This window comes from Equus asinus, chromosome 17, assembly GCF_041296235.1.
Source record: "Equus asinus isolate D_3611 breed Donkey chromosome 17, EquAss-T2T_v2, whole genome shotgun sequence".
Classification (NCBI taxonomy): Eukaryota; Metazoa; Chordata; class Mammalia; order Perissodactyla; family Equidae; genus Equus; species Equus asinus.
The window spans coordinates 48,632,982-48,660,080 of NC_091806.1; the positions used below are offsets into that span (position 1 = coordinate 48,632,982).

The 27,099-nt window shown below is 61.5% G+C and overlaps 1 protein-coding gene and 1 long non-coding RNA gene across 9 annotated transcripts; one reads left to right on the forward strand and one right to left on the reverse strand.

The window, feature by feature from the left end:
- Positions 1 to 346: 346 nt before the first annotated feature.
- On the reverse strand, positions 347 to 17,855 carry IGF2 (insulin like growth factor 2). Of its 7 annotated transcripts, none has more exons than XM_014830232.3 (4): positions 17,665 to 17,855; positions 6,042 to 6,207; positions 3,992 to 4,140; positions 347 to 3,742 (listed from the first exon to the last, which is right to left on the reverse strand). In XM_014830232.3, exons 2-4 carry the CDS (start codon positions 6,196 to 6,198, stop codon positions 3,503 to 3,505), a joined length of 546 nt encoding a protein of 181 aa, XP_014685718.1. In that variant the 5' UTR covers positions 6,199 to 6,207; positions 17,665 to 17,855; the 3' UTR covers positions 347 to 3,502. The 7 variants fall into 7 exon arrangements, with proteins under 7 accessions (XP_014685718.1, XP_070344511.1, XP_070344510.1 ...); XM_070488410.1 differs by having other exon boundaries at positions 6,042 to 6,204; positions 17,665 to 17,764; XM_070488409.1 differs by lacking the exon at positions 17,665 to 17,855 and adding an exon at positions 11,623 to 11,788 and having other exon boundaries at positions 6,042 to 6,204.
- Positions 11,243 to 18,459, forward strand: LOC123277968 (uncharacterized). 2 transcript variants are annotated; one of them, XR_011495229.1, is made up of 4 exons: positions 11,243 to 11,717; positions 16,383 to 16,440; positions 17,172 to 17,335; positions 18,159 to 18,459. It is a non-coding gene; the product is annotated as an uncharacterized lncRNA (long non-coding RNA). The 2 variants fall into 2 exon arrangements; XR_006515169.2 differs by lacking the exon at positions 11,243 to 11,717 and having other exon boundaries at positions 11,920 to 16,440.
- The last annotated feature ends 8,640 nt before the right edge of the window (positions 18,460 to 27,099 follow it).

The window sequence follows — 27,099 nt, forward strand, 5'->3', positions numbered from 1 at the left end:
TTAGCAGCGAGGGCGTTTTACTTCTCATCAGCAGACTCCTACAAAAGCCCCCCACAGGGCCCCTCCCGCCCCACGGCGCCCTGTCTTTGTGGATGTGGTGCCTGAGATTGTCCCAGGGTCCCTGACTCCACGCAAGTGGCCATCGTCGGGGCTGAGAGCGTGGAGGTACGTGGACTCTTCTCATTTCATTATGTGTGCTGTGAGGGGCAGAGGGGGCATCCACACCCCCAGGGTCTTCCCTCCCTGCCCTCCCACCTGCCCTGCCCCTTCCCCAGGCTTCAGCCATTCCCTCCCTCCCTCCTTCGACCCAGCACCCAAGTAAAAGGGCAGAAGACTCAGAACAAAATAAATTTGAATGCTTTATTGGGATTGCGAGCATTAAAAGTTAAAGACAAAACCCAAGCAATGGATTTTGCCAGAAATACCAGCATGTTAAAGGGGTAGAGTTGGGGCGAACACGGGCCGCTGCAAGATGGTCTGGGACAGCAGGCAAGGTGACATTCGGTGTTCAGCGCGTGGGGGGTCTTCAGGTGATGGCACAGGGAGGGACCCAAGAGGGGGTCCCGCTGAAGACAGTTTGTGGGGGGGGGACTCGGGGAAGAGACAAGATGGACAGCCACAATCAAGGGCTCAGGAGGTCAGATGGGGGCCTGGGTCAGGATGGTTGATGACCCGCACAGAACTGCTCACTGGGGGCACAGAGGAGCGTCGGCGGATGCCCCCGGAGTACCCATCCCAAGCGAGGCAGAATGTAACACTGAGTGGGATGGGCGTCCGGCCGAATGGGCAGACACTTTGGGATGCCTCGAAGTCTTTTTGGATCTCAGGCCAATCTGTGGTTCGCCAATTACGACAATTTGACTCTTTGAGCTTCTGTCCAATGTTCCGAATGGCCCATTCTCCGGGCACTCGCCGAAGGACCCTCTGTGCCACGGGTGGACTGGCATGGACCGCCCCCTGGGTCATGCCAGCCCCGTTGCCAGGGCCCACAAGCCTTGGGCCTCTAGACTGCTAGTCGGGCTGCCGTGCAGGGGGGCTGCGCTGGGGGCAGAAGTGGGGGTGAGGTAAACCTCCCAGCCGCCCGGGTCCCTGCCGCAGCCCTAGGCACCAAGATGTGGCCGGGTTGGTATCGCCAGACCCACTGGCCTGGGGGCCCAAGCAATCCCAGTAGATGGACCAACATGCAGCTTTTTGGCTCTGGGCAGCCCACACCCTTCTGACCTCCCCTACTCCCCGACCTCACCCCGCCTGGCCCCCAGGAGGCCCCTCAGAGCTCCAAGCCTCCTGGGGACAAGACGGGGTGCTGAGGAGGCGGGCAAGATGTCACCGAGTGGTGGGGGAGGGCTCCCCAAGTGCGCGGAAGGCGGCCACCTGCTCCAGCCTGATGAAACCCCTCTACGCACATCTGCATTCCCTTCCCCCCCGGCCGGCCTCGGGCCAGCCGGGGGCCCCATCCTGATGGCCACCGAGCACCTTCCTGACACCTGGGGAGTTGCCACCCCACCCCTCCTCCGCCCCTCAGGACCTCCGAGGACCAGCCACCGTCCTCAGAAGCCAGGCCGGGTAGCGGCCGTCTCCATTCCCCTCTGACTTCTCTGTGGGGCGCAGTGGCCGGCATCCCCACAGAGGCTCCACTCCCAACTCAACCCAAGCGACAGGGACAGAAATAAAAACCAAAATCAAATTGAGGGCAATAAATGGCAGAGAGCAGGTTGCACGGGGCCCACCGCAAGGGTGGCAGATGGTTGTTGCGTGCGTCGTCGCTGCTCCCCGTTGTGGGGTGGGAGTTGATTAATTTGTGTGAGCGCATGAAAAGCGAAGGAGGGATCAAAAAAAAAAAAAAACAAAAACAAAAAAGGAAAAATAGCCCCAGGAGAAGCCAATTAAAGGGGGGTAATAGATCAATTGACATCAATTTGGGTTCCTAATTTCGATCCGTAATTCTGCAAGTTTCTCTCCTCTTGACTCTTCTAAAACCTCACTGGATCCGTTCCCCAGAGTGGCCCCCCACCCAGCCCCCACTGCCCCCCACCCGCCCCTCCAACCGCCAAACTTCCCACTCTCCTCATCATCTCTGCCAGCCTCCTGGGGGCCTCCCTTTCGGAGAGGCCCCCAGGAGGCTGGCAGAGATGCTCCCTGGGTGTGCCTGGGGGTCCCGGATCTTTCTTAAAGAGCACACCCAGGGCGTCAGGCTTTCTGGGAGGGCACATCTTGCTCAGCTGCAGTCATCTCCAGTCTGGCCAAACCTGTTCCTAGCTCCACACGATGACAATAGGCTGCCCTGACGGTGGTGGGGTCTGGGGGCATCGGGCTCAACCGCGGGGGACCGTGGGGACAGACGCCGAGAAGGAGTGGGCACCTCTCTCATCTCGGAAAGATGGAACCACCTGCCTAGGCCTGGGACGCACTCCTCCCACTCTAGGGCGCATCCCAGGGAATGGGAGGGGAGCGCAGAACATGAAAACCTCACGCGGAACAGCTGACAGAATTTAGGATGGAACACAGTCTGATCTCAGGGAGTTTAGTTTCTCTTATTGTCATCCATCTGTGTGTGTGTGTGTGTCTGTGCGTGTAGGGATGTGTGTGTGGGTAGGGACGTGTGTGGGTGTGGGTGTGGGTGTGTGTTATGTAGGGGTGTGTGTTGTGTGTGGATGTGTGTGTGGGTGCTTTTTAGGGTGTGAGTTGAGATGTAAGATTTTGGAGTGTGTGGGTCTTTGGAGGATGGATGTTAGGGTGTGCGGGGGTTTGTGCCAATTAAATTTTATTTGCACGAATTTTGGTTTTCATGTTCCGTAGTCCCCTCCTTTGGTCTCATTGGGTCCCTCTAACTCGCTCTAGGGTGATTTTTGGTGACAAGAAATAGAGCGAAGAACAGGTTTGGGTCTCTGCTGTTACCATGGCCAATTATAGGTGCCCAATTGAGAGTTTTGCACGAGAAAGGAGATGACCGAGAAACAAGACGTGTCTTCCTGTTGATTTTGGGGTCCCTTCCGTTCTCTTGGATGGTGGGGACTCGAGCCACGGCCAATTTGACTCGAGGTCGGAAAGGGAAGAGAAGGAAGGGGGGGGCGCCGAATTCTTTTATTTTGCCAATTGTTTTTAGTATTTTTTCAGCCAATTGATTTTTTTTTTAGTTTTTTTTTTAAGCCAATTAGTTTTAAGGGGGCTGGAGTGTGTGTGATTTGGGGGGGTTCATGGTTCCAATTCTTTGTTGTGTAATTTGGGGGTAATTTGGGGGGATAATTTGGGGGGAGGGATATTTAAAGCCAATTGGTTTGGTATTTTTTTTTTTTTTTTGATGATGTTACTATGATTCCTTCAGCCCGATGGACGGGGCCGAAGTGCCTGACATGAGGAGGTTGGGGCAAGGGGGCTGGGGGGGGAGGCCCGCCCTGGGGGACGGTACAGAGAGATTTCAGAGGTGGACCCGGTGGAAGGGGCCCTGGTCAAGAGGAGGGCACAAGGTGGAAAGTGCCATTTTGCAGAAATACGACAATTTGGCTCACTGCAGATCGCTGGACACCTCGACAAAGGCGGCCCCGTGGGGAGTGGGGTCCTCGGTGGGCAGGGCGATCAGGGGACGGTGACGTTGGGCCTCCCTGAACGCTTCGAGCTCCTTGACGAGCATGCGACCCCGGCGGGTACGCAGGAGGGCAGGCAGGCCCCTGCGCAGGCGCTGGGTGGATTGCTTCCAGGCGTTGTACTGGAAGAGCTTGACCACGGGGTATCTGGGGGAGTCGTCCTGAGAGGGGAAGGGCCAGTCAGGGGGTGCCCAGCTCCCCAGCTCCTGCTCCCCTGCTGCACGGCCCTCTCCCTAAACCTTTCACAGCCTCTGCCCAACGTCCACAGTCGGGGCACGCGGCCAACCTGTCAATCACCCTACGGCTGCACCCTGGTCCCCTGGCTCAGACGTGACAGCCCCGAGGGGCGAGACCTCAGTTTCCCTGGCAGTGGCTGCCCCGCTGGGCCCGGAGGTGGGGCCGAGTCTTACCGGAAGCACGGTCGGAGGGGTCGACACGTCCCTCTCGGACTTGGCGGGGGTGGCACAGTAGGTCTCCAGGAGGGCCAGGTCGCAGCTGCGGAAACAGCACTCTTCCACGATGCCACGGCTGCGGCGGTTGATGCGGCTTGCGGGCCTGCCTGGAAGTCCCACAGGAGGAAGCAAGAGTGGCCGTCAGCACCGGGCAGGCCCCAGAGAGGGCAGAAGGCCACCCTGCCCTCAGGCAGGCCCCACGGGACACTGGGGCACCCCACAGGGACAGCCAGCCGTGGGGTGAGGAGCGCAGGAGGGAAGCAAGAGCCGGGCAGGCAGGGGTGGTCCAGGAAGGACAGAAGTGACAATGGGGGTGAGCATGCTCCGGGACAGCCCCCTGGCCTCCTGGTGCCTCTCTCCTCGGATCTGAAATGGGCACGGCCACCCGGTCCCACGCAGCCCAGCGAGGGGTCCGGCCCCCATGTTACAGGACCATAGGGTCCTGCCCTGAAGGCCGGTCAGGGACACAAGTGCTGTCCCTGAACTAACCACAGTCCTAGAGCCGCCGAGACAGGCAGGAATGGGAGGAAGAAGAAGAAGACGGGAGGAGAGGAGTGAGGAGCTGCATAAAACCACGCCCTCCTCCCCTCCCGTCCTCCCCCGCTCCCCCACCACAGGCTCCAAGGCTCAGCTGCAGGGTCCCTCCCGGGCTTCACCTGGGGGCCGAGGGCACGCGCCTGGACGGGCGGGGAGAGGAGCCCCTGGTAAGGGGTTCCCTCACGGGGTCCCACAGTGGGGGTCCGGCCCAGCCCTGCTCTCAGGGAAGGGTCGGCACCACACCCTACAGGGCCACTTCCTGCCCCCAAACGAGGCAGGCGAGAGAGGGGGCACAGGCGAGGCCAGGGCAGGCGGGGCTGCGGAAGCGTCGAGAAGCAGGGATGCTTTTCCAAGAGCTCTGCAATGCCAAGACTGGCGCCTGCAGGCCATTTCACAGGGTGGGCAAGTAAAGGCTGCAAAGGAGGGTGCCACGTGGGGAGTGCGGGGCCATGTGCGACCTTCACGGTCCTCACTGTCTTGCCCCAGCCACATCCTACAGACAGGGAAACTGAGGCCCAGCTTGCTGGGAGGTAGGGCAAGGGCCTGTGCCCCTGAAGGAGAATTCACCTCCCACTGGGGGTCCCGCCCTGTGACACAAGGCACAGGGGCGGGGGGCCCACAGGGGTCTCAGGAAAAATCTGACAGTGCGCTCAGCCGGCCAGCTCAGGGTGGAAATAAGACAAGCGTGAGGACCAGCCAAAGCACGCTGGGGCCAGCACCCCACATGGTGGCCCACCCCCCCCATGGGCAGACCCCACCCAGCCATGGGGCCCACAACTCCCCCGGCAGTGGCATTGCGATGATAGAGCTCGTCTCTTCTCCTGTGCCCCCAGGGGCACGTGGGGTGGGCACACTCGCACCCACCAGCGACATTGACCTTTATTTTTATTGGTTTTCACTCCGTTTTACCCAACTTTAAATCCTATAATCCACGGTCAAGACATCAGGACCACCGAAATGCGTGGTAAGCTTCCGTGCCTGCAGCCCTGCCTGCAGGCAGTGCAGGGAGTGCAGAGAGGACACTGGCTGCCTCTGCTAGGGGCCTGGGTCACCTTGTCTGGAAGCCATGCCTCCTCCCACCCTGCACCCCACCAGTGCCTGCTACGGTCTGGCCTTCCCCCCGCCCCCTCCCCGCCCCCCCCAGAGATACCACCTCTCCTAGGAGGCAAGCATTCTCCCTCCCACTCTGAGTCACGTTGCACGAAAGTCAGGGGTGCCAGCAAGGCCCAGGTACAGGGCAGGCGCCCCCAGGAACGTGGCTGCAGGTCCCGGCTGCACTCTCCAGGGCTCACGGGCAAGAGCCCACGGTCCTTCACCTTGGAGCATCCTGCCTTCCCCACCCCACGGCCCCCACGCCAGGTGTCCTGGAGGCTCTGCATAGGTGTCTGAGGGAGGAGGCGGAGGCCCCCAGCATTTATTGAACACCTGCTGTGTTCCCCCTCCCCGCCCAGCCCCGCCCCGAGCTACTTACTGAAGTAAAAGCCGCGGTCCCCACAGACAAACTGGAGGGTATCCACCAGCTCCCCGCCACACAGAGTCTCACTGGGGCGGTAAGCAGCAATGCAGCACGAGGCAAAAGCCAAGAAAGTGAACAGCATCAGCAGCGACTTCCCCACCGGGATCCCCATTGGTATCTGCTGGGGGGAGAGAGAGAGGAGGCTGTGAGCCCCGCCCATCCCGCCCTGCCCCCGCAGGCCAAGTCCTGGTCCAGAGGCCCCTCTCGCTGCCCACCCAGCCAGGGTGTCCCCCAGACGCCAGCCCAGCAAAAGGGACGAGGACCAGCTCTCTTTGGAGACACTCAGCCCAGCCATCTCCCGGTTTAAAGTTTTAAGTTGCAGTTTTCAAGCACGGCTTTCTCCTTAAAGGCATCATTTGAACTACAAAAATGACACACGCTTTCACAGCCAAGGTGGGGTGCAGGGTCACCCGTCCAAGAAGGAAGGGATGTGTGTGAAACCCGACTTTGGCACCAAGTGCGGGGCAGGAATTTCATGTGGTGGTGGTGGTGGGGGGGACTGGGCCCACCGTCAGTATTTCAGGGGCTCAGCCACACCCAGAGCTGCAGGGGCCGGTGCTGGACACTGGACCTGGCCTCCGTCCTATGATGTCATGAGGCGGGGCCAGCACAGGGCAGTGGCCACTCCTCGGGTCTCCCAGCGCCAGCCAAGATGGTAGACAGCCCCACCCCACCACAGAGCATGTGCATCCCTGAGGACCAGCTGAGCAGGGGGGTCCAGGAGGACCAGCGCCCCTCCCAAAGCAGTAGGAGGGTCCTGCAGGGCCAGTCCCACCCCCTCCCGCTCCCCCACTGCCTTTTCCATGCTCCCAGTCTGTGGCTAAGCAAAGCTCAGGTCAAGGATCCAATGGTCAGTGCGGCAATGCCAGCCACGCTCCCAAGGGCCTGTTCTCCTCAATTACCAAGTCCCCCAACCCCAGTCTGCCCTGGGCACCCCAAAACAAGCCTCCTTTCCAGGCCTTGCATCACACCATCCAGGGCCAGGGACCTCAAAGTCCCTCTGGGACCATCAGCCCCTGTCCCCGTTTGGAGTACCAATCCCGCCTTGGGAGTTGGAGAGCACAGGTCAGGCCACCTGGAGGCCGGACACCAGACCCCATAGAGTCCAGAGCCCAATTTGGAAAGACGGGCACATCTCAGGACACACCCCCTGCACAGGCTGTGTGGCTGCAGGCCCGGGGCAGAGTTGACCAGGTCTCTTAAGAGCTGAGGGGCTTGAAAGAAGCCTCAACTTCTCTTTAGATATAGCCCCTGCCTCCTCCAGAGGGCAGAGGCCCCCAAGGCGGGCAGCCCCAGCCCGCCAGGCACACGCTCCTCCTGGGGGGACCGTCACGGCCCAGTGCCTCTGAGCCCATTGGCACCCTGATGCTACCCGAGCAAGGGGCTGGGCAGGCTGCCCAGATGCGTCCCTCCCAGGCTCTGCACCTGGTGGGCACGGGGGCACCAAGCAGCACGCCGCTTCCCAGCCTAGACCAAGGCTGCCGCCTGCTTGGCCCAGGGTATTTTTGATGCAAGAATTCGTGCAGGAGACGAGGACCGATGAGAAGGAAGCACAACCTTGCTTAAGCTCACTAAAGAGCAGGGCCAGCTCCTCAAGAGGATCTAAAGGGCCACCTCGCGAGCTCACCTCCTCCTGCCCTGCACTGGACCCCAGCCATCTCCCTGCTGCCCCCACTGCCACCCACTTCCAATTCTAAGAACAAATCTGGCCAGCTAGCCGCTCGGCGCCGTGCAAGCGGCAGCTCCATCGTTCTGCAAGCCCGGCCACTCCAGTGCGGGGTCCAGTCCAGAGCACCAGCAGAGAGCAGAAGACTGGACGACAGGCACGCAGAGGTGCGGGGCAGGTGAGCCCGCCTGCCAAGGAGGGAGGGCAGGGGAGAGGGAGGCAGGGGCAGGGAGGAGAGGGGCCAAGGGGCTGAGGTCAGAAGCGACTGCAGCTGGGCAGGCTGGAGCAGGAGGGCAGGGGGTCCTCGCTCAACAGCCCAGGTTACCTGCAGCTGGACAGGCGTCTCGCTGTGGCTGGAGGAGAAAGCTGGGAAGTTGCCTCACGGGAGAAGCTAATGTCCAGTTTGCAGCCTGGTCAGTGCCTCCGCTTTTATGTCAGAGCCGGCTCCGCCCATCCCCGGCTCCACCCTAACCCCCACCCCTCTCCCCACTGACCACTCCCCCCGCCCCCTTTGCCCCCGCCCCCTCCCTCCTTCCAGCCAGTCTCTTCTCTCCTGCACCCCCAAGCGCTAAGCCTGGACCATCCCTTAACAAAGTATCACGAGGGGGGCTCATCCTGCACCCCCAGCCCATCGCGACACATGGCTTTGAGGGGGAGGACGCGGGGGGGGGGGGCTGCTTTCCAGCTCCCTGTATGGACGCTTCAATCTGCCCACTGGGCAGGGGCGGTTGTTCTCTCTGGGCTGCACGCTCGTGCCCTTCTGAGCCGCGGACCAGCCCCTCTCCCCAGACTCCTAGTTGGGAATGTTGGGGACGGGAAACGGGGCCTTGGGTGGGGGGGTGCATTGCAAATGTGGCGTCTGGCACGACTCTCTTGCCAACTGGGCCCCCCTCGCTCCATCCTGGCCCCGCCCACCCAGTTTTCCTCTCCCAGTCTTGCTGGCGCGGAGTCAACATACCAGGGTGGGTTTCCGAGAGTAGCTGCCCTTCTCATTACCCATCTCCCGGGTGGGGGGGTGGGGGGAACAGCCGCCACCCCTTCCCCGCACGGCACAAATCGCAAACTCTCAGCAACACCCCCCTGCACCCACAAACCGACCAGGAAGTCGCCTTTACAGACAGCTCGCACCTCCCTCGGCATTTCCGAAGCCCCCACCCGCCCTCCGTGGCGCAGGGGAGACCGCGGGGTTCGCCAGGGGGAGCCGGACCCACAGCCCCTAGTCTCCCTCCGCCCGGCCCAGCGCGGCCGCCCCCGCCGCCGCCCGCACGCAGCTTACCTGGAAGCCGGCGCGGCTGCCGCGCACCTCCCTGCTGCGTATCGCAAACCGAACAGCGGGCGTTGGCCCTCCTGCCGGACACTCCTCTGCCAGCGCCGCTCTGGCCGGGTCGCCGGGGCCGAATGTGCGACGGGGCAGAACGGGGGGATGGCTTTTTTTGGGGGGGAATCGCATCTGATTGTTTGGGGAGGACGGGCTGTCTGCGGGCTGGGGCGGGCCAGATGTTGTACTTTTAGGGGGGGAAAGGGTATCGGGAAATGAGGTCAGCTGTTGTGTCAAGGATAGAGGGGGGCAGAGATAGTGAGAGAGACAGAGTGAACGTGAAAAGGGGGGGGCCAAAGAGAGGGCGAGAGGGAGAGAGGACAGCGAGAGGCGGGCAGGCTCACAGCGGGAGAGAACAGCGAAGAGAGAAACAGAAAGCGTATAATTAATCCACTTTGGGACGGCGAAGGCGAGAGGGCGGGCGTGGAGGGGGAGGGAGTCTGAGGCAAGGAGCTGGGGGGGGCGGGAGGGAGCAAAGGGTAGGCTGCGGAAGAAAGAGTGGGGGCCGGGACTAGAGGCCGGAGAGGGGAGAGGGGCGCAAAGAGAAGCGAGGGAAGGGCGCAACGTCGGGGGCCGAGGAAGGTGTTGAGGGGGGCGGAGCGGAGGCGTCACCCGGGCCGCGGGCGCCCAGCTCGGTTTGGGCCGACGGGACCCTCGGCCGTCGCGAGCCCGGGCCTCGGGGGGGGCAGCGGTGGCGTCGCCCGGCCGCTCGGGATGCAGCGAGGAGTGGAGCGGCCAGGCCGAGCGCCGCCGGGGAGGGCCGGGAGAAAGCGCGGGGGATGACAACGCCGGCGGCCTGCGAGCCGGACTGCCTGCGGGGGGAACCGCCTCCTCGGGCGAAGCGGGACGGGCGTTGAGGTAGATAGACGAGGAGGCGGCGGGGAATCCGCAGGCCGGCGGAGCGCGACCCCGCCGACGGCGCCCGAGACGGGGAGTCAGCAGCTTGGCGGACGGCGTCGACGCGGGGCCGCCAGCCCGGTGGAGGCGCTGGTGGGCCGAGTGCGGGCGGGCGTGGGCCAAGAGGCGGGAGCGGCCGGAAGGGGGGGCCGGGGGCCTGCCTGGCCTCACGCAGCTCCGCCGGAGAGCAGGCGATCTGCGGGCGCCAACGCCCGGCTCTTATAGCCCAGCCACCCCGCGGCGCGGCGCCCGCTCGGGCCCCCCTGGCCATGCGCCCGCGCCAATGGGCGCCCGCGGGGCCCTCGCTCCGCCCCCGGACCGCCCCCGCAACTCGAGCCGAAGCGGGGGCGCAGGCTTGGGGGCCCCGGGGGGCGGCTGTCAGGGAGGGGCCGTGGGGTGCGCGGGGGCGAGTTTGGATTGGGGGCAGGGAACGGCGGAATGCGAAAAAAATCCCAAATAGCTTTTCTAAAGTGTTTGGGGGGCCCTCTTGGGTTCCGGGGTGCCAGGGATCCCTGTGCCCGTGCGCGGGGGCGCGGGGCGACCTGGGTGGGCAGCGTCCCAGACCCTAGGGGTGGCAGGGATCCCCGCTTCCCGCCATCGGGCTAAGCGGCGGGGGTGCCCCGTCGGAGTGAGGGCGCAGGTGGCTCGGCGCGCTGGGTCGAGGGTTCGTTCCCTAGTCCCACTGGGAGCTGCAGGGGAGTGGGAAGTCGCTGGGCGCGGGCAGGTCGTGCAGCCGCCACCTGCCCGAGCAGGCATAGCGCCTCGAGCGGCAGCCGGAGCCCGAGCGCCCCCCGGTGCCGCGCGGCAGGCGAGGAGTAGCCGCCGCGGCCGCCAGGTGTGATATGTGGGGAGGACCCGCCGGGCCAGGCCCGAATCTGGGCCAGGCACGGGGCCTGCCTAGGCGGCGCCTGCCGGGGGAGAGAGGAGCAGGGCGGGAAACATCGCTCAAATCCTACCTGCATGACAAAGCTCACCAGGGTGCGTCTAAGCAGTTCGCCCTTGGGGCCCACCCAAAATATCCGGCTAATGGTTCCACCGTCCTCAGTGCGTTGGACTTGCGTAGACTCGGGTTCAGCCCCGGGGGCCACCACAATAATTTGGGGGTCTGGGGAGACCATCTCCTGGAGAGTTCGGACGATGTAAGAAGTGATTTTTACCAAGTCAAAACCAAGCACGAACCCCTGCGCCCCGCCCTTCCCACGGAACCTTCCAAAGGGAAGGGGCCGCCGCCGGCGGAAGCCGGCGCCCAGCTCGCCCCCTCGTTCCGCCATCAATCACTGCGCCCGCGCTCCACGCGCGCCTCCCCGAGTCCTCTGCCCGGCGGGCTGGTGGCGCCGCGCTGCGCTGCGCGGCCCGAACGGGGCGCGCCTCTCCTCGGCCTCTCCCTCCGACCCAGCGCCCTGCCCGCCCCGCTTCGGGGCCGCCGGAGCGCTTTACCCACGATTGTGATCTTGCAAAGAGCTAACGAAAGCGGCGCCGGTTTCGGGGCGCCCGGCCCCAGCGAGCGCGGCCGCCGAGCGGCCAGCCCTCAGCGGGCTCCTGTGTCCCGCGCCGGTCGCCCCGGCGCCCGCCCGAGGCGAGCGCCAGCCCCGGCGGGACGGCGGCGGGTGCAGGCGGGGACCCGGGCCGGGACCGCGGAGCTGCGGGGAGCTCACCGCGAGGCTGGAGGCTGGGAGGCTGCGTCTGCGGGCGCGCCAGGAGCCGAAGCAGCGAGCGAGCGCTCTGCAGAGGGTGGTGGACGCTGCTGAAGGTGAGCAAGACCCCGGGGGCAGTCCCCAATGTCCCGGGGCAACGCCCAGTCCGTTAGAAGACCCAGGGACAATGCCCAAATTTGGGGGAAACTGGGGGCAATGCCCAGTCGTTTTCCTAGACTCGAGAGAAGACTGCCCACGTCCTGGCGGACGCACTGCCGAACCAAGTGTGTTTGGGGAGTACAGAGATAAATTTCCCAAATCCGAGGAGCTCGGGGGACTCCGTAGGAAACTCGGAGAGGCCCGAAACTAGTGGTGCTGTGCGCGGGGTTGGGGCCGGGAACGACGCGCAGATACCGGGGGACGCAAGTCAGAGCTCCGTGCGATTTGCGGGCCGAGAAAATGAGCGTGCCGAAGTCGGGCGCCCAGGAGAGGCTCCGCTGATGCGGGGAACTGTGCTTACTGACTAAATTCGAGATTCCAGAAAGAGAGTCTACGTCTGGAGCATCAGGGGAAATTGCTCCGTGCAACTGGGGGACAAAAGATCCGAGTCTAAAAAGTGGGGAACCCAGCATATTGGTCAGCAAGCCTGGGAGGAACCCCAGACCAGCTTGTGGGGGAGGTGGGTTTGGGGGTGAGTCAAGGAAAATTGTCAACATGAAACTTGGGGGGACCCAAGAGGCATGTTGTCTAAAATTGGCGAAAAAAACAACAGACACATTTTGGGGATCTAGGCAAATTCTCCAGGGCGGTGGGGGAAAGTAGACATTGATTTTCACGATTTAGAAATCCAGGAGTGGGTGGATGCTTGCCCCCAGGAAAGTGACCTCCACATTGTCATGACTTCAGCAAAAGTTCTCTGTCCTTGAGAGGGTCAAAAAACACGTCTAAGTTTGGGGGAACCTGAGGTGTGTTCAATACATTCCGGGAATGCAGAAAATCAATGTCCTTTTTAATTTTAATTTTCTATTGATTTCCGTTAGTTTGTTTTTGGTGAACAGGAAAAAAATATCCTGTTTTTCTGGGCACTGTTTGCATTTGGGGAACTCTAGCAAAGCATGACCCACGTTTTAGGGATCCATGAAAATGTTCAATAGAGATGGATATCTAAATTTCAAGAACCCTGGTTAGGATTGAGGAAGCTTCTAGAACACAGGCCTATGATGCCCAGGAGTTCTAGGACCCCGGGATATTTTTTGGTCCCTGGACATTTTAATTTTGGGGGGCCCAGGGAAAATTGCCTAAATTTAGAGGCACTCTGGGCAAGGGTCGTAAATTCAGGCAACACATAAATCAGTGTCCAAAAAAAGCTCAATTGTTTTGTGGAAGAAAAAAAAAAAAATCTCAGTTTGTTTTGAAGGGCTGGAAGACAGCCTGTCAATTTGGAGACCCCAGGAAAATAATTTTTGAATCTGGGGATCCAGAGAAGGTGCTCAGAGTCCTCAGGAGAACTGGGGGGTCAATAGCTAAGTTTTAGGGGAAAAAAGATTAATAAGAGTTCCTAGATTGTGGGGCCTGGAGAATCGATGTCCAAAATTTGTGATCTGCAGGGCGCGTGCAGGGTGCGGGAGACCCAGGAAACGTTGCTGAAATTTGGAGTCACTCAGTGGGTGCGTGGGACCCTTTGGAACATGGGAAATCAGTGCCTTTCTGTGATAGGGGGGTAATACTGAATGTGTTTGAGGGGCCTGCAGGACTATGCCTAATATTTGAGAGAGCCCCGCATGTCCAAATCACAGAGGATCAGGCATAGAGTCCAGTGTCCTCCTGGGACTTGGGAGCAGTGTCCGAATTTTAGAAAACAGATTCTTGTCAGTAAGCCAGTGGGACCCAGAGAATTTTTTAATGTTCAAAATGTTATAATGCAGAGAAAATGTTTTGGATGTTTGCGGACTGGGGACAGTCCACAGAGCCTGGGATCACAAGCTGTAGGCTCTGAGCAAGGGTTTGTTTCGTGTGTGGTGTGACCCAGGGGGACCTGTGAGACCCTGTGTGGTTTGGGGGACCCTGCAGAAGCCCGGGCCACAATGGAGCGCATCTCAGGGTATTGCTCAGTGTGCCTTCGGGGGCCTGGGTAACTGTCAAAACGTTAAGGAACCTGATTAGTGCCCGGGGAGCTTGGAGAGCCCCAGAAATGCGTGCCCCAAGTCTTCATGGTCCACAAAAAAAAAAAAAATTGCTTAGTGAGTTCTGGGCATCAGGAGTCATCCTCTGAATTTTGTGGAACTCAGGAAATCAGAGCGCACATTGTTAGTGATCCGGAAAAGGGTTTGGTGCGCTTTGGGTGTAAAGTCTGAATTTTGGTGGAGGCACAGGAAGCAGCCCCCAGACTCTGAGGGTTCGGGGCGGAGGGGGGGAATTCCTTAGTGTGTTGGGGGAACCTGGGATTCTTTGCGTAAAATTTCGGGAACCCAGGTTAGGAGCTAATAAACACGTGGAACTCAGCGGATAATGTCACCAATTGTGGTGTATCAGGGAACAGGGCTGCAGTGCGGAGGACCCAGAGCAGGGACAGTAATCTTGGGAGACCCTGTAGTTAATGTGCAAAATTATGGGGATGTAATCGTTTACGTGCACTTGTTTGGGGAACAATGCCTTAAGTGCCAGAAAAACACTGCCCACATTTGGGGAGCCAGGCAAACTGGTCAGCGTGACCCGGACCCGGGGCTCGTGTTTAAATTTTAGGGGATCCCGGTTGGCAGTGAGTAAAGGTGTAGAACCTGGAGAGGGATATGTAAAACTCTTAAGAGCCTGGAGAAAACGCTCGCTGAGTTTGGGGACCCAGACCACTAGTGGAAATCTGAGGGAGCCGGTGGCGGCTTGATGTGTTTGGAGGTCCCCGGAAATTAACGTCCAAGAAAACTCTCATGACCTGGAGAAACGCTGAATATATTTGGAGGACCTGAGAGCAAGGCTTAAATTGGAAGGATCCCAGAAAAAATAATGTCCGCATTTGTGGGGAGCAGCGAAGTGTCTCCGTGGGTTGGGACCCTGGAGATGGAGGGCTACGTTGAGAGGCCAAACTCCCCGGGCGGACCAGGGAAGCAACGCGCCGCTGGAGATCCACTGCGTCTGGGGACTCGAGCGGTGCAGTGGCGCCCTCCCCGGGGGACCCGAGCGCGGGCCGCGCGGCGGCGGCGGCTCCGGGGCGAGGGCGCGGGCAGGTAGCGCGGGGCTCCCTGGGGCGCGCGCCCCGGCGGAATGGAATATCTTTCTCTTGCCTTCTCGCCACCGAGGGCGCTTCTCTGGCGGAAGCCCGGGCGAGCGGGCGTCGGGGTGGAAGGGAGAAACCCGAGAGCCGCGAGGGAGCCACAGGGCGCTGCTCCCCGGACGCTCCTCGGGCTCCCGGGTCCCCGCTCGGCCGCCTCCGAGGAGGCCCGCGGGCTCCCCGCCGCCGCCGCGCCCCACGCGCTCCCGCGCTGCGAGCCTAGGCGAAGCCGCGACCGGGCCGCCGCCGCGGGCAGGCTCGTCCCCGGCTCGGCTGGGGGGCCCCGGGAGCACCCCCGGCAGTCACCCCCGCGCGCCCCGGGACTCCGCGAGCGCCGTTCTGGCCTTAGCCAGTCCCCAAACAACGCGGAAACCAATTTTGTTATGGTAATGTGAGAGAAGAACCGCTGAGGGAGAAGACGAGAAAAATGGGGGAGAGTTTTAGGGAGGCAGAACTGCACGGTGGCGGGGTGCCTGGGGTCACCTTTCGTTTTCTCTTAAGAGAATTTTCACGCAAAGCCGCCCTATCCGGCTGGGAAAGTCCAGTTCCTTAAAGGCAAATATTGGACCAGGCAGAGCAAGGCGCTGCTGGCTGGAACAGGATCAGCCCATCGGAATTGGGCAATGTTGGGGGTGGGGGCTAGCCACCTGGGGGATCTGTGGGGTGGGGGCTGCCAGAGAGGAGGTGCTGCTGGGGAGCAGCGGAATGGTGGGGGTCCTGGGACCAGTATGGTCGGCATTGCTGGTCCCCACTGTCACCCCACAGAGGGACCTGGCTAGAAGAGGAGCAGCTCAAAGCCTGCCGCTCTGGGGAAGCAGGGGTTAATGCCATTGGACAGGTGTGGGGACCCTGGCAGGGCTGACGCAGCCCTTTCACATTAGCTTGGCAAGACAGGGAGACCGCTCCCCCCCCCCCCCCATGAAAAACAGCCCGTTTCCACCCAGAGCTGAAGGCACGTGGGGAATGTTCCCCCTTCAAATTCCAGTCCGCATCAATCACCCCATGTCCCATTCCAAGAACATCTGGCCTGGCTCCCCCCATCGCTGCCCCTTCCCCTCTCCACCAGCCTTCTGCAGTGTCAGTGCCTGGCTTCCAGGCCCCTGTGGGTGTGCCCGAGGGAGGGAGGGCCAGGAGGGACCCTCGGCAGAGAAGCCCCCCGGTGTCCTGCCTTTGCTCCCCACTTCTCCAACGCGACTTGTAGATGGTGGGGTGGGGAGCATTAAAAAGGGCCTGTCTGCTAACCCGGGTCCCTGGGAACCCAGAGCAGATTTCAAATCCTCCATGAGAGACTGTGCTCAAGGACAGACAAACAGATGCCTGCCGGGCTGCCTTTGGCCCTGCTCTGGGGCCTCCACTTTCCTCGAGGCCTGCTTCCCAGGCTGGGGGTGGGTGGGTGCTGGGGTGAGGGCCCCATTTCAGAGTGTGCGCTTTCCGCCTCCTGGGGGTGCCCAGGGGCAATCCCACCAGTGGTCCACTGTGGGGGGGGGGGGCCTCTCCTGCTGTCTTCCCTGCACAGGCGCCAGTTCTGGAGGAACCTCTGCCCATGCTTGATGATGTGCGCCTGGACCCTGGAGGTAGGAAGGCTGAGGCCACCTTGGGGTGCCAGGCTGAGCCACCAGGGCGAGGGGGAGGGGGAGGGGGAGGGGGAGAGGGGAGGGGGACGCACGTGCTCACTCCTCCCACCCCCAGGGTGGGGGGGGTGCTCCCGCTGAACCCTCGCGCCTTATTTAGTCAAAAGTGTGGTTAAAGGGGCAGGCTTGGCTGGGGGGAGAGCAGATCCGGGGTCACCCCGGGGTTCAAAAAGGGCGCTGGCCAACCCTAGCCAGGACCAGCAGCCCAGGTTTTCCCCAACTTTCAGTCCCCCCAGGTAGGAAGGGACTTGCAACAGCATAAGCACATTGTGGGGCTGGGGTCTCCTCCTGCCCAGAGCTTGGCTGGCAGGAACTTCAGCCCCAAGCACCACCCTCCCCCCTGCCCTGCCCCAGCACGGCGGCGGCTGCCTGCTTGGCCTCCCCTCTGCATTGCAAACCCGTATTCCAAAGAGAATAATCATTCTCCCAAAGATTCGGACTCACCCCAGCGAGCCTGGCCCCCGCGCCCGGGCCTGCGGTCTGCTCGCTCCTGCCTCACCCGTTTCCCCTCGCTCCCGCCCGCCCTGCAGTCAGCCTTTCTCATTCCCCGGTTTCCTCCCCCGGCTCTGGCTCCGAGCTGGCTGCTCCCCCCTCCCTGGGACCAAGCCCAGCATTTTACAAACCCTCTCCGTTCTCCGAGGGTCCCCTGAGCGCCCCTCCCGCACCCCCCGCAGGGCGCCTGCCCCGGAGGCTCAGCTCTGGGAGGGACGCACCCGCGTGTCAGCCCTGGCTGAAGGCAGGGGACCGAGGCCCCAGCCGGAACCACCAGGACCTGAGCACAAGCCGCCCTAGGCACAGGGCACCACAAGCCCCTGACCGATAAACCCAAAAGCCAAAAGTACGTTGGGGGACCAGGGGAGGGGTCTGAGCCTGCACACGGGAAGGACGGAAGGACGAGGGGACACCACTGTTGTACTAGTATTTTATGTAGTGTCTGAACTAAAGACATCTTTAAAAGAACATTTTTGGCTTCCCTCTAGGATGGGCAAACTGGCCTGGAAGGGGTCACCTGCTGGGTCCCTCCCTGCAGGCCCTGAAGGGTAACCTATGCTGCTTTGGGATCAGGGGCAAGGACATAGACTCCCGCCATTCATCCCCACCTCCAAAGCCCCCAGCCCCTGGGGCCGGGCGTCCTCCAGGGCCGCCGCACATGCCCCACCCCGGTACCTGATCCGTGAACCCTGCGGCCACAACCACGGGAGTTGGCTCCAGAAGTGTCCCACAGAAGTGTCCGAGGCCGCTCTGGCCCCGGGGCCTTTCTAGTCCACCCCCGACTCACACACAGGAAGCCCCCCCCTGGCCTCCGAACACAATGGAATCGTGACAGACACTTGTAAGGCCCTGCGCAGAAGGCCTCCCCGTCCTGTGGTCATTAGCTCACTTGCTCTTCACAATTCCGAACAGGCAGGAGGGCTGCGATTGTCACCCACTTTGTCAAATGGGGACACAGAGAGGTCAAGCCACTGATGTGAGGCCCCACAGCCAGCAGCGCAGGGCAGGGAGGGCAGGGCCTCACAGCTTTCCTGGGCTCTCCCAGTTCCTCCCCAACTCAGCAGTTTTCTCTCTTCCCCCTCCTCTTTCTTTCTCCTTCCTCCTCTGCACCTTGACCCCCTGCCTTCTCCCCCGGGTTGCTGCCCTCCCCCTCTCTGGCCTTCTACCAGGAGCTCCCCTCCAGAGGACCATGGCCACCGCCCAGACTGCAGGGGACCTGCTCTGCCCACACCTGAGCCCCCCGGGGAGAGAGGCACCTGGACTTGACCACCTGAATCCCAGATACCAGCTGTGTGACGCTGAATACACCCCCAGCCTCTCTGAGCCTCTGCTCCGTGTGAAAGAGCAGACTGGAACTACAACTGTCTGGGGAGCTCCCAGCACAGAAGGAAATCATGCCCCTGGACACAGCCTGACACACGGAGAGCTGTACCAGTGGACACCTCGTTCCTGCCCTGGGGGTCCAGAGACACTCACCTCTGTGGGGCCGGGGTGCTTGGGGATTGGCTGGGCCACAGGCCGCAGCAGCTCACCTCAGGGCTGGGCTCTGGGGCAGCTCTGGCCTGCTGTGGCTCGCGCTGGAGGTCTGGCTGGGCAGGGGGCTGAGCTGGATGAGATGCCAGGCCCTGGGTCTGGGGGCTGGAGTCCACCACCTCTTTCTCCACGAGCTCAGCAGTGACTCTTGGGCCCCTGGGGAAGAACATAAAGATGTCCCTAAGATGATCTCTTAAAGCAACCCTCCCCAAGCCACAGCCCCGGTCCCCCCTCCCTTCCCTGGCTGTTGGGTGGGGAAGCCTGTGGGTCACCTTGTTAGGGTTTGGGCAGTTCCCCTTTCTGTTCCCCTGGCTGCCTAGCTCTTCCTTTTCCAAAGCACAGGGAAGGAGGAAGTGGCCCCCAGTTCACCTGGAGCTGGGCTTCCCAGCAGCCAAGCCTGAAAAGGTGCCCCTGGAGAAGCAGGAGACCTCTGTCGGACTGGCTGTTCCCTTGCTGGCTGGGCTGGACTTCTGCCTGGGCCTGGAAGGTTGGGCTGCACACAAATGGCCTGCCTTGGGGGGTCCCAGCACACGAGATACAAATCTTCCCCTCTGCTCCCCAACATTCCCACCTTGGATGGAAGCAAGGAGGAGCCAGCCACAAACCAGAGGTCCCACGCAGCTCTGCACTGGGAAGGCCGCTGAGGACGGAGGGAGACTGGGCTTCTCTGGGGAAATGAGCCCCCTCCCCACACACTGGGTGGATGAAGGAGCCGGGAGCCCCCGGTGGAGGGGAGAGAAACCATGTGCAAAATAATGCGCTCCGGGAGAGACTGCCCTTGCCTCGTGCTCTGTTCTGTGGGCAGGGAGGTTAGGAGGGGCACGAGGAGAACCTGGCACGCTGTCAGGAAGATAGAAGCACTTCTCTGTAAATCCCGCTGTGGGTTGGCGAGGGGCATGGCCCCTCCAACGTCCTTCTCCTCACTCTCCTTTCCACGTACTTGGTGGGATCCTCTTGGTGGTGGTGGGAGCACGTAAGGCGTGGGGAGAGAGGGAAGCTTTACTTTTTAAAGGATATTAAAAAAAAATTTTTTTTTCCCAAATCTCAGACTCCTGGCTCCTCTGCAGGCTCCTGTTTGTCTCTGGTTGGGATTTGGGTGGTGGGGGTGGGGAAATGCATCCAGAGGAATCTTCTCCCCCAGAAAAGCCCTGCCTTGTACATTTGCAAAAGCAGCTGTGCACTCCTGCTGAGAAGAGCAGCCCCACCGTCCGTCCCTGCCCCGCCCGTTTTGCCTGGTGGATTAGTGAAGCAAAACCTATTTTCCCTGCAAAAGCCTCTGTGTGGCTCCGTGCATCCCTGGTGAAGAGCCGCTTCCCCACCTGTCGTTCCTGTCTCCTCCGGAGTTGAGGCTGTGCTTACAAAGCTTGCTTGGGCCCTCCTGTGGCAGAGGGCCTTCCCCTCCTGCAGAAACCAGGCTGCTGTTAACTGCCCCGGGCCCCCAGCTCACCCACAGGTGAACCCTCAGAACACAGGTTCTCACACACCTGGAGGGTGCCGCACGAGGGAGGGAAGCCTGGTTACCTGTCCTCTGGTCGCTGTGCAGTCCCTGAAGCTCCCGGGCGGTGGACAAAGAGGGAGTCACTGGTGCCCAAGGCTGTCTGTCGAAACTGCCGGGCCAATGATCTGCTGGTGGGGCCAATATTAACAGTTGTTGCCAAAGCAGGGGGTGCCCTGGCTGTGGTGCCCAGACCCTCCAGCCGGGTTGATGTGGAGGAGGAGGGGGACAAGGCTGAGGCTGGAGAGATGATGAGGGGCCCTTTTAGAGTATGCATGATAACGGGCCCCGAGAAGAGGGTGAGCCCTCCAGCGCTGGGCACAGCACCTGCCCAAATGCCAGCGGAGGTGGTCGTTTTGCCCTTCACCTCCTCATCCCCTCCACGCCCTTCCTTGAGCGCCTCCAAATTTGGGTAGCTTTGCGCCAACTCGGTGGTGCTGGGGTAGCTGACTGTGGCACCCTTCCATGCCAGGGCATAGTGCATTAGGGGGCAGAGATGTGGCCCACCCCGACCCAGAAGAAAGGCGTTTGTGGGCATGGGCATAAGCCGGAAGCACTCCCTGCTAGCTAGGAGGTGGGAGGATGTGGAGGGGGCAGGGGTTCACCAGACTGACACTGGGCGGTCACTTGACACCCTGGAATGTCGGCGGGCGTGGCACGGGTAAATGGGGGGGGCATAAGGGGGGAGAATCAGGGTTCGAGATCAATCATAAAAAAATCTTTCTTCAAGTGCTCCCAATGCAGCTGCAGCACAATGTGGCCGTGTCCTTCCTTCTTCCAGAGGCAAAGGACTCTTCTGAGAGCTCTGCCTTCACCGGTCCCATCAGATATGACCCCGTACACTATGTGGTGCCTGGCACTGAGGAACCTACAGCAAGTGGCAGGCAGCAGTCAGCAAGTGGCCGCCTCCTGCTCACACCCACTCCTGGTGGGGTGAGTGGTCCACAGCCTTTTGAGGCTGGCTGAAACCCCAATTAAGGCACAGATGCGGAGCTGTCCGCAGCTGGGGGAGGTCCCAGATGCATGTGCCACCAATTCAACTAAATCTAACAGGGGGGTTTAAACCTCTTCCCGGAGCCTGCCGGGAGAGCACGAGGCAGAAGAGGACTCAGTAAGTGGCACAGAAAAGTGTGCTTTCCAGAAGACCCTCCCTGTGCCCCGCACCCCAGTGGGTTTACCTTACCCAGCTTACCAGCCTGCGTTGGGGTTCGATTCTCCCCTCTCCTTTGTCTTTCAAGCCCTTGCCTGAACTCCCTTCCTTAGCTGGGGGAATAGGGCATCTGGTGGGAAGAATGGGGCTTTCAGTGGGGAAGAGAGTCAGACTTAAGGGAGCCTCAAATCTGGTGGGGGCGTCCCAAACAGCATGCAGATGCCCCAGAGCTACACCAGCCTGTGAGAGGAGGGTGGGGCCCCTCACTGGGCCCTTGGGTGAGGAGGGAATTCAAGGATGCTAAAGGTTCTGAGTCAGGTCTGGGGCACCTAAGGGGGGTCGTTGGGAAGCAGTCCACAGTTATCGGGGTGCAGTAGCCAGGCTTAGCCAGGCTCCAGCTCTGCTGTGGGCTCTGTGCTGCCCCCTGGTGTCTGCTGCAAGATGCCTGCATGTTTCAGGAGTGGGTGCCAGGTCCCCGTGGGGTTACTTGGTTGGGACGCCCCAAGCACAGGTAGAGCTAGGGAGGGTGAAGGACTGACCCCAGGCCAGGTGGCAGGGTTCCACAAGTGGCCTATGGTGGGTGTCCCCAAATTAAGAAGGTGGGCAGCTAAGCAGCTTTTCAAACCCACAGATCAAACTCCTGGAAACGTGGAGACTCCCGCTCCCAAAACTGTGTCTTGAACCTGAGCTCTGCTCTAGTCTGGATGCCTACCTCGGGCAGCCCATAAGGGGCTCGTTCCAAGGCAGAGTTTTTAATCCCATGAGAATCTTGGACCCCAGAGTGTTTCAGCAAAGGAGGGAGGCAGGGCATAGGGGTCAGGCGGGGAGGGCCCATGGGGGACTAGAGGCATTGAGGGTGTGAGGGCTATGACCCACGGCACTGCATTCCATTTACTTTCCATGCAGGGGACTTATAGCCTATGGGGGTACAGGGTAGTGCGAAGAAATACAAAAGGGACAAATTTGGGGTACAGGGCTGAGGGACATCTCATAACAAAAACCTCATTACCCCGCTATCTCTTAGGCCTAGGAGAGCATGATCCCATCCAGGAGTTCTGGTCGGGTCCCCTCATTTATGCAGGAGGAATCCCAACGCCACGTTTCCTCCTCTCGGCTGCTTAAGTGGCCTCATGCTGACACCTGGTGGCGTATTCTGGAATTACAGCAGCACGGCACAAAGGTCTTAGGTGCTGCGATTTGGGGGCGCCCCGAGGACAGGGCTGGGGGGAAAGGAACAACATTTCTCCCTACGTGGGGGGAGGCCCCCTGCAGGGTCAGGAGACAGGTGGCCTTTGCGCATTTTGCACGGGGATCTGAAGCTCTTACCTGCCTCCCTCCTGGCATTACAGAACAAAATGTGGAGGGCGGCCTGAGGAAGTTCCTCCCTCTTGGGGACTCCTGGACCCCAGGAAGATGTGGCAAAGTGGGTACCCAAAGCTACAGGTTAACCCTGGGTGCCTTCCTGGAGCGTCCGTTGTGTTCTGAGAACTAGAGGGAACTGTATTATATTTGTATCAGAATAAAATCAAATATGTCACTGAGAGGCTCTGGGACAGCACCTTGGGACCCCCCCCCCCCCCCATCCTCAGGAAGGGTCCCAGAGATGAACAGGGTGGGCCCAATCTTGCTCTCCACGCCTGCTCCCCAGCAGGGCTTTCCAAATCTGGCCCGAGCCTGACACCTTGTGGCCCCTTGGGGAAGTGCAGCTGCAGCCTGAGCACCTGGCGTTCCTCTAAATCCATCCATATTGCCATTAGGATGGACCACACCTGGGCCACTCTACCCAACCCACACATTGAGAGCAGAGGAGGAAGTAATGTAGAACCCCCACCCTGAATGACAGCTTTTGTCCCGAGAGCCTTGCACCATCGGGTACCGTGTGGCCCAGCCTCATCTGTGCGGGCAGCCTGACAAGCTGGGGTGAGGCTGCCCGAAAGGCGGCACGACCCCAGAGTGAGGGCCCTGGCAGGGCCCAGGGGCCCCTGCTGTACAGCTCACCCAGCCGTGTACTCGCCCTGGCAGGAGGAGCGGGCAGGAGGAGCCTGGAGGCTGACCCCGTTCCAATCCCGGCTCTTCCGAGGGACCCAGGCCAGTTACCCCCAGTCCTCCAAGCCCCCCTGACGGTGCAGGGTCGATGTGCTGGTGCACGGAAGCCCGTGCAGCAGTGTCTGGCACAGGGAAGATGCTAATAAACATTCACCATTATATTCTCCTGATGTGAAGGCATATTTGCCCCTGGCTCCCCTAACCATTGGTGCTAGAACATTCTTTCCTGAGGCCATAGGAAAATGCAGCGGAGATGGTTGTTAGCTCAGCCACAGGCTCCCACTGGTCCTGCGACACCTGTGAAGGCCCCACAGGTGGAAGTGGCCACGGAGAGGACCGGAGTTTGGGGAGGGGGAGACCAGCCAGGCTTCCTTGGCTGGTGGTCTTGGGTTTAAAATGCTGCAGAGCCCCCTGCCCCTATGAGGGGCCTTGGGCACACGGGGATGTCCCTGGTATGCCTCGGCCTTGCATACTCCTTCCCTGATCCTGCTCTCTGAGGGCCTCATTCCCTTTTCTGTCCATTTGAGTCCTTCATAACCTGGGCCTCCTTCCTTGAGGAGCTGGTCCTCCTGGCACACACCCGTGGGCCACACCCGGGAGCCGCAGGGACCGCCACTTTCCCAGGGAAGATGCGTCACCTTCCTCTCACCTGTGATGCTCAGAGGAGCGCCAGACCCCTGGTGCTGTCCCCGTGGCACTGAGGCCCAGAGAGAGGAAGTAACAGGCCAGACACACGAAGCAGTGGAGGTGGGACCGATTGCCTGAGGCCCGCAGCCCTCCCTCCACCTCCCACACCACACCCGCATGCCTGGCCCATGGAGGACGACGCTCAATACAGCGGCAGGGACATGGAGGAAGTTTGGGACCACCTGGCTTGTCCCATGGGGGAAGGAGCTGACAGTGCAGTGGGGCAGGCCCTGCTGAACACCACGCAACAGGCCCTGGGAGGGCCCCCTCTCACGTACGTCGCTGCACTGGACCCTCTTGCAGCCAAGGCAGGGAGAGTCTCCTTCAGTTCCCTTTTGATGGATGAGGAAACCAAGGCCCAGAGATGTTGAGTAACTTTCCCATGGTCACACAGCCGTGAGTAGCAGAGCGAGGGCTTAAGCCCTGGTGTGCCTGCCCTGGCCCAGAGTGGACCCTCAGCTGGCCTCAACATGCTGAGGGCGTGCAGAGAGGTGAGGCGCCCCCAGGACTCCCTCTACTGTGTCCTCCAGTCCTCAGCCTGCCCCTTCGTTTTGGCCAGAGCCATCCCACGCCCAGCCATGGGGAAGGGCCAGAGGACACCAGCTCTGTGTGAACGCAGCCACCTCTGCGGCTCCAGGGAGGGTGGCATGAGCGGTGCTTGACTCACAGCAATCTCTGGGCTGGGTTTGCACTCCCGGAGGCGACAGCCCAGCACGGGCTCGTTGAAGTGTCTGTGTGGGGGCACAGAACGCCTTCCCCAGGAAGCTTCCCAGGCTGCCCTCTGAGCTGACTGTGCAGCTGAAGCTGGGGTGGGGGCACCCAGCCCTCCCCTCTCCTGTTTCTCAGTGTCTCTGCCCCTTCTTTTCCCACAGCTGGGCCTGGGTCTCAGGAGCACCCACAGTGGGAGACCAAGGACGGACCCACCCTCTGGGCCTCGAGGGAGAAAGTCTGCCTTTCACCTTCTCCCTACCCCTGCCCCTTGAAGCTTTCCTGGGACAGGCTGAGCATGCCAGACCTCAGGAGGGTGACACAGAGGCTCAGGGAGAGCCATGGAGAGCCGGGGAGGGCCATGGAGGGCCATGGAGGGCCAGGGAGGGCCATGGAGGGCCGGGGAGGGCCAGGGAAGTCAGAGCCACAGGTTCAGAGCCTCAGGTTCACCCCAGGGCCCCCTGAGGTCAGCTCCGCCAGTCCTGTCCTTTGTGCCCACTGAGCCGCCATGTGGGACTGACCCACAGACCAGAATTTGAGGCCCAGAGAGAGAAGGGGATTTCCGAGGTCCCCTGGCAAGTAGGCCCCGGGTGTGGGAGGGGCAGGCAGGTGGCCCCGGGGGAGGCTGGGCTGGAACCAGGCCCAGTTTCTGAAGTGAGGATGGACTTTGAAGAACAAAAGAGTTCGCTTTGAGTCGCTGTGTGAGCGGCCCCAAGCTGGCAGGGCTGTTGGGGGCGCCGGCTCTGATTTCCAAAAACACAGATGGGCTGGGAAGGGGGTGAGAGTGAGGCCTGTGGAATGTGTACCCCCTGAGGTTCTGATGGCTCAGCAGCCTGGTCCACATGGGGCTGGAAGGGGTAGGCCACCCTGGAAGCCCGAGGGCTGTGGACCCCCAGCTGGGGGCCTCGGGGCCACCTTTATCCCTGACATGGTGCAGAGCCAGGCAGGGCTGGGAAGTATCTCATGGGTTCACAGGTGAGGAGGCCCTGGGCGTGGGTTGCCCCCAGAGACCCTGTGACCTTGAACCAGTGTCAACCACCTGGATCTAGACACTCTGAGCATCTCTGGGTGAGGGGAGCCAGGAGGAAGCACCCACCTCCATCCCCGCCCTCCCCTGAGGGGCTACAACTGCAACGTAACTGTGGGCCCAGGGATGCCCTTCAGACCCAAGACCCCATGTCTCAGCCCAGTGCCTTGGAGGGTAGGCGATGAGGGGTGACCTTTCGGTATTGCTCAAGCCCAGCTTCTGGGGGCAGCTGCAGGGACCCCTCCACGGAGCCCTGGAGACTGTCCTAAGGGTCTGTAGGTCAGGGACAGGGCCCCACCCCGCTGACAGCGGCAGATGGGCAGAAGCGGGTAGTCTGAGCCGAGGTGGGCTGGTGCTGGCAAGCCACCTGGGAGCGGGAGGTGAGCTGAGGACCAGCGGGCCGCAGGGGCCAGCGGTGCTTGGCGCCAGCACAGCCTGACCAGGCCGCCGGGGACGATGGGGAGGCACCTCCGCCAGTCTTCACTTTCGAAGGAATCTGCCTCACTGTTCCTGAGCTGGGGCCAGAAACAACAGCTCCAGAGTAAAGGAGGGAGGGAGCAAGGGGGCCGGCGCCCCCCACCTTGTTTGTTATCTCGGCAGTTCCCAGACCCCCAAACATTCTTTCTGGCATTGACCTCTCTTCTTTCAGCCCCGGGCGGGGAGATGAGGGTGGACCTGGGAAAGAACTAACCCTGACCCAGCTGGACCCCCGCCTGAGGCCTCCTGGGCCCTGGGGTCCCCACCCCCAAGCCCCCAACCTCACATGAGCCTCTGGCTCCAGTGGCCGAGGTGGCTACAAGCGGAGCCTGTAGGGCGAGGAGAGACCACCACCCCAGCCCCCAGCCTCAATCCCCCTGAGCCCCAGAGACCCTCAGCAAAGTCTCCAGCTTGGCACAGGCCTGTGGCCTCGGTTGGCTCGGCCATAACGTGGGGGGAGCTGGAAGAAGTCACCCCTAAGGACTCATAGCCGCCGGTCTCTGTGATTCTGGAGGTCACACTCTCACTGGAGACTTCCCCAGAGTGTTGGGGACCCAGCACATGTGTCCAGCTGCTCCCCCAGGAAAGCCTGGGCCCCAGAGGCTGAGTGGGGGCTTGACCAGGGGGCTGAGACGTCAGACACCCTCTCTCCTTCCTAAACCTCATAGCCACCAGAGTCCAGGGCGGCCAGCCTGTTGGGCAGCCCCTGCAGCCCCCGTGAGTGCCAGCAGGTGGGAATGTGGATGGCAGGGGACAGCAGACCCCTGCAGACAGGGCCACCCCCCCAGACAGACAGCCAGGCGCAAGTGTCAAACACTGGGCTTTGGCGCCCTCTGCTGGTCACATCTGTGAATGGTCACTCTGGCCCCTTTGCCAGCGTGGACAGGTGCCCGCCCAGCAAAGCCGCCGGCGCTGGGCACCCCACCCTCCCTGGGTGCACAGCAGGGTTCCCAAGGTGGGGACACAGGTGTCCTTCCAGACAGCCTA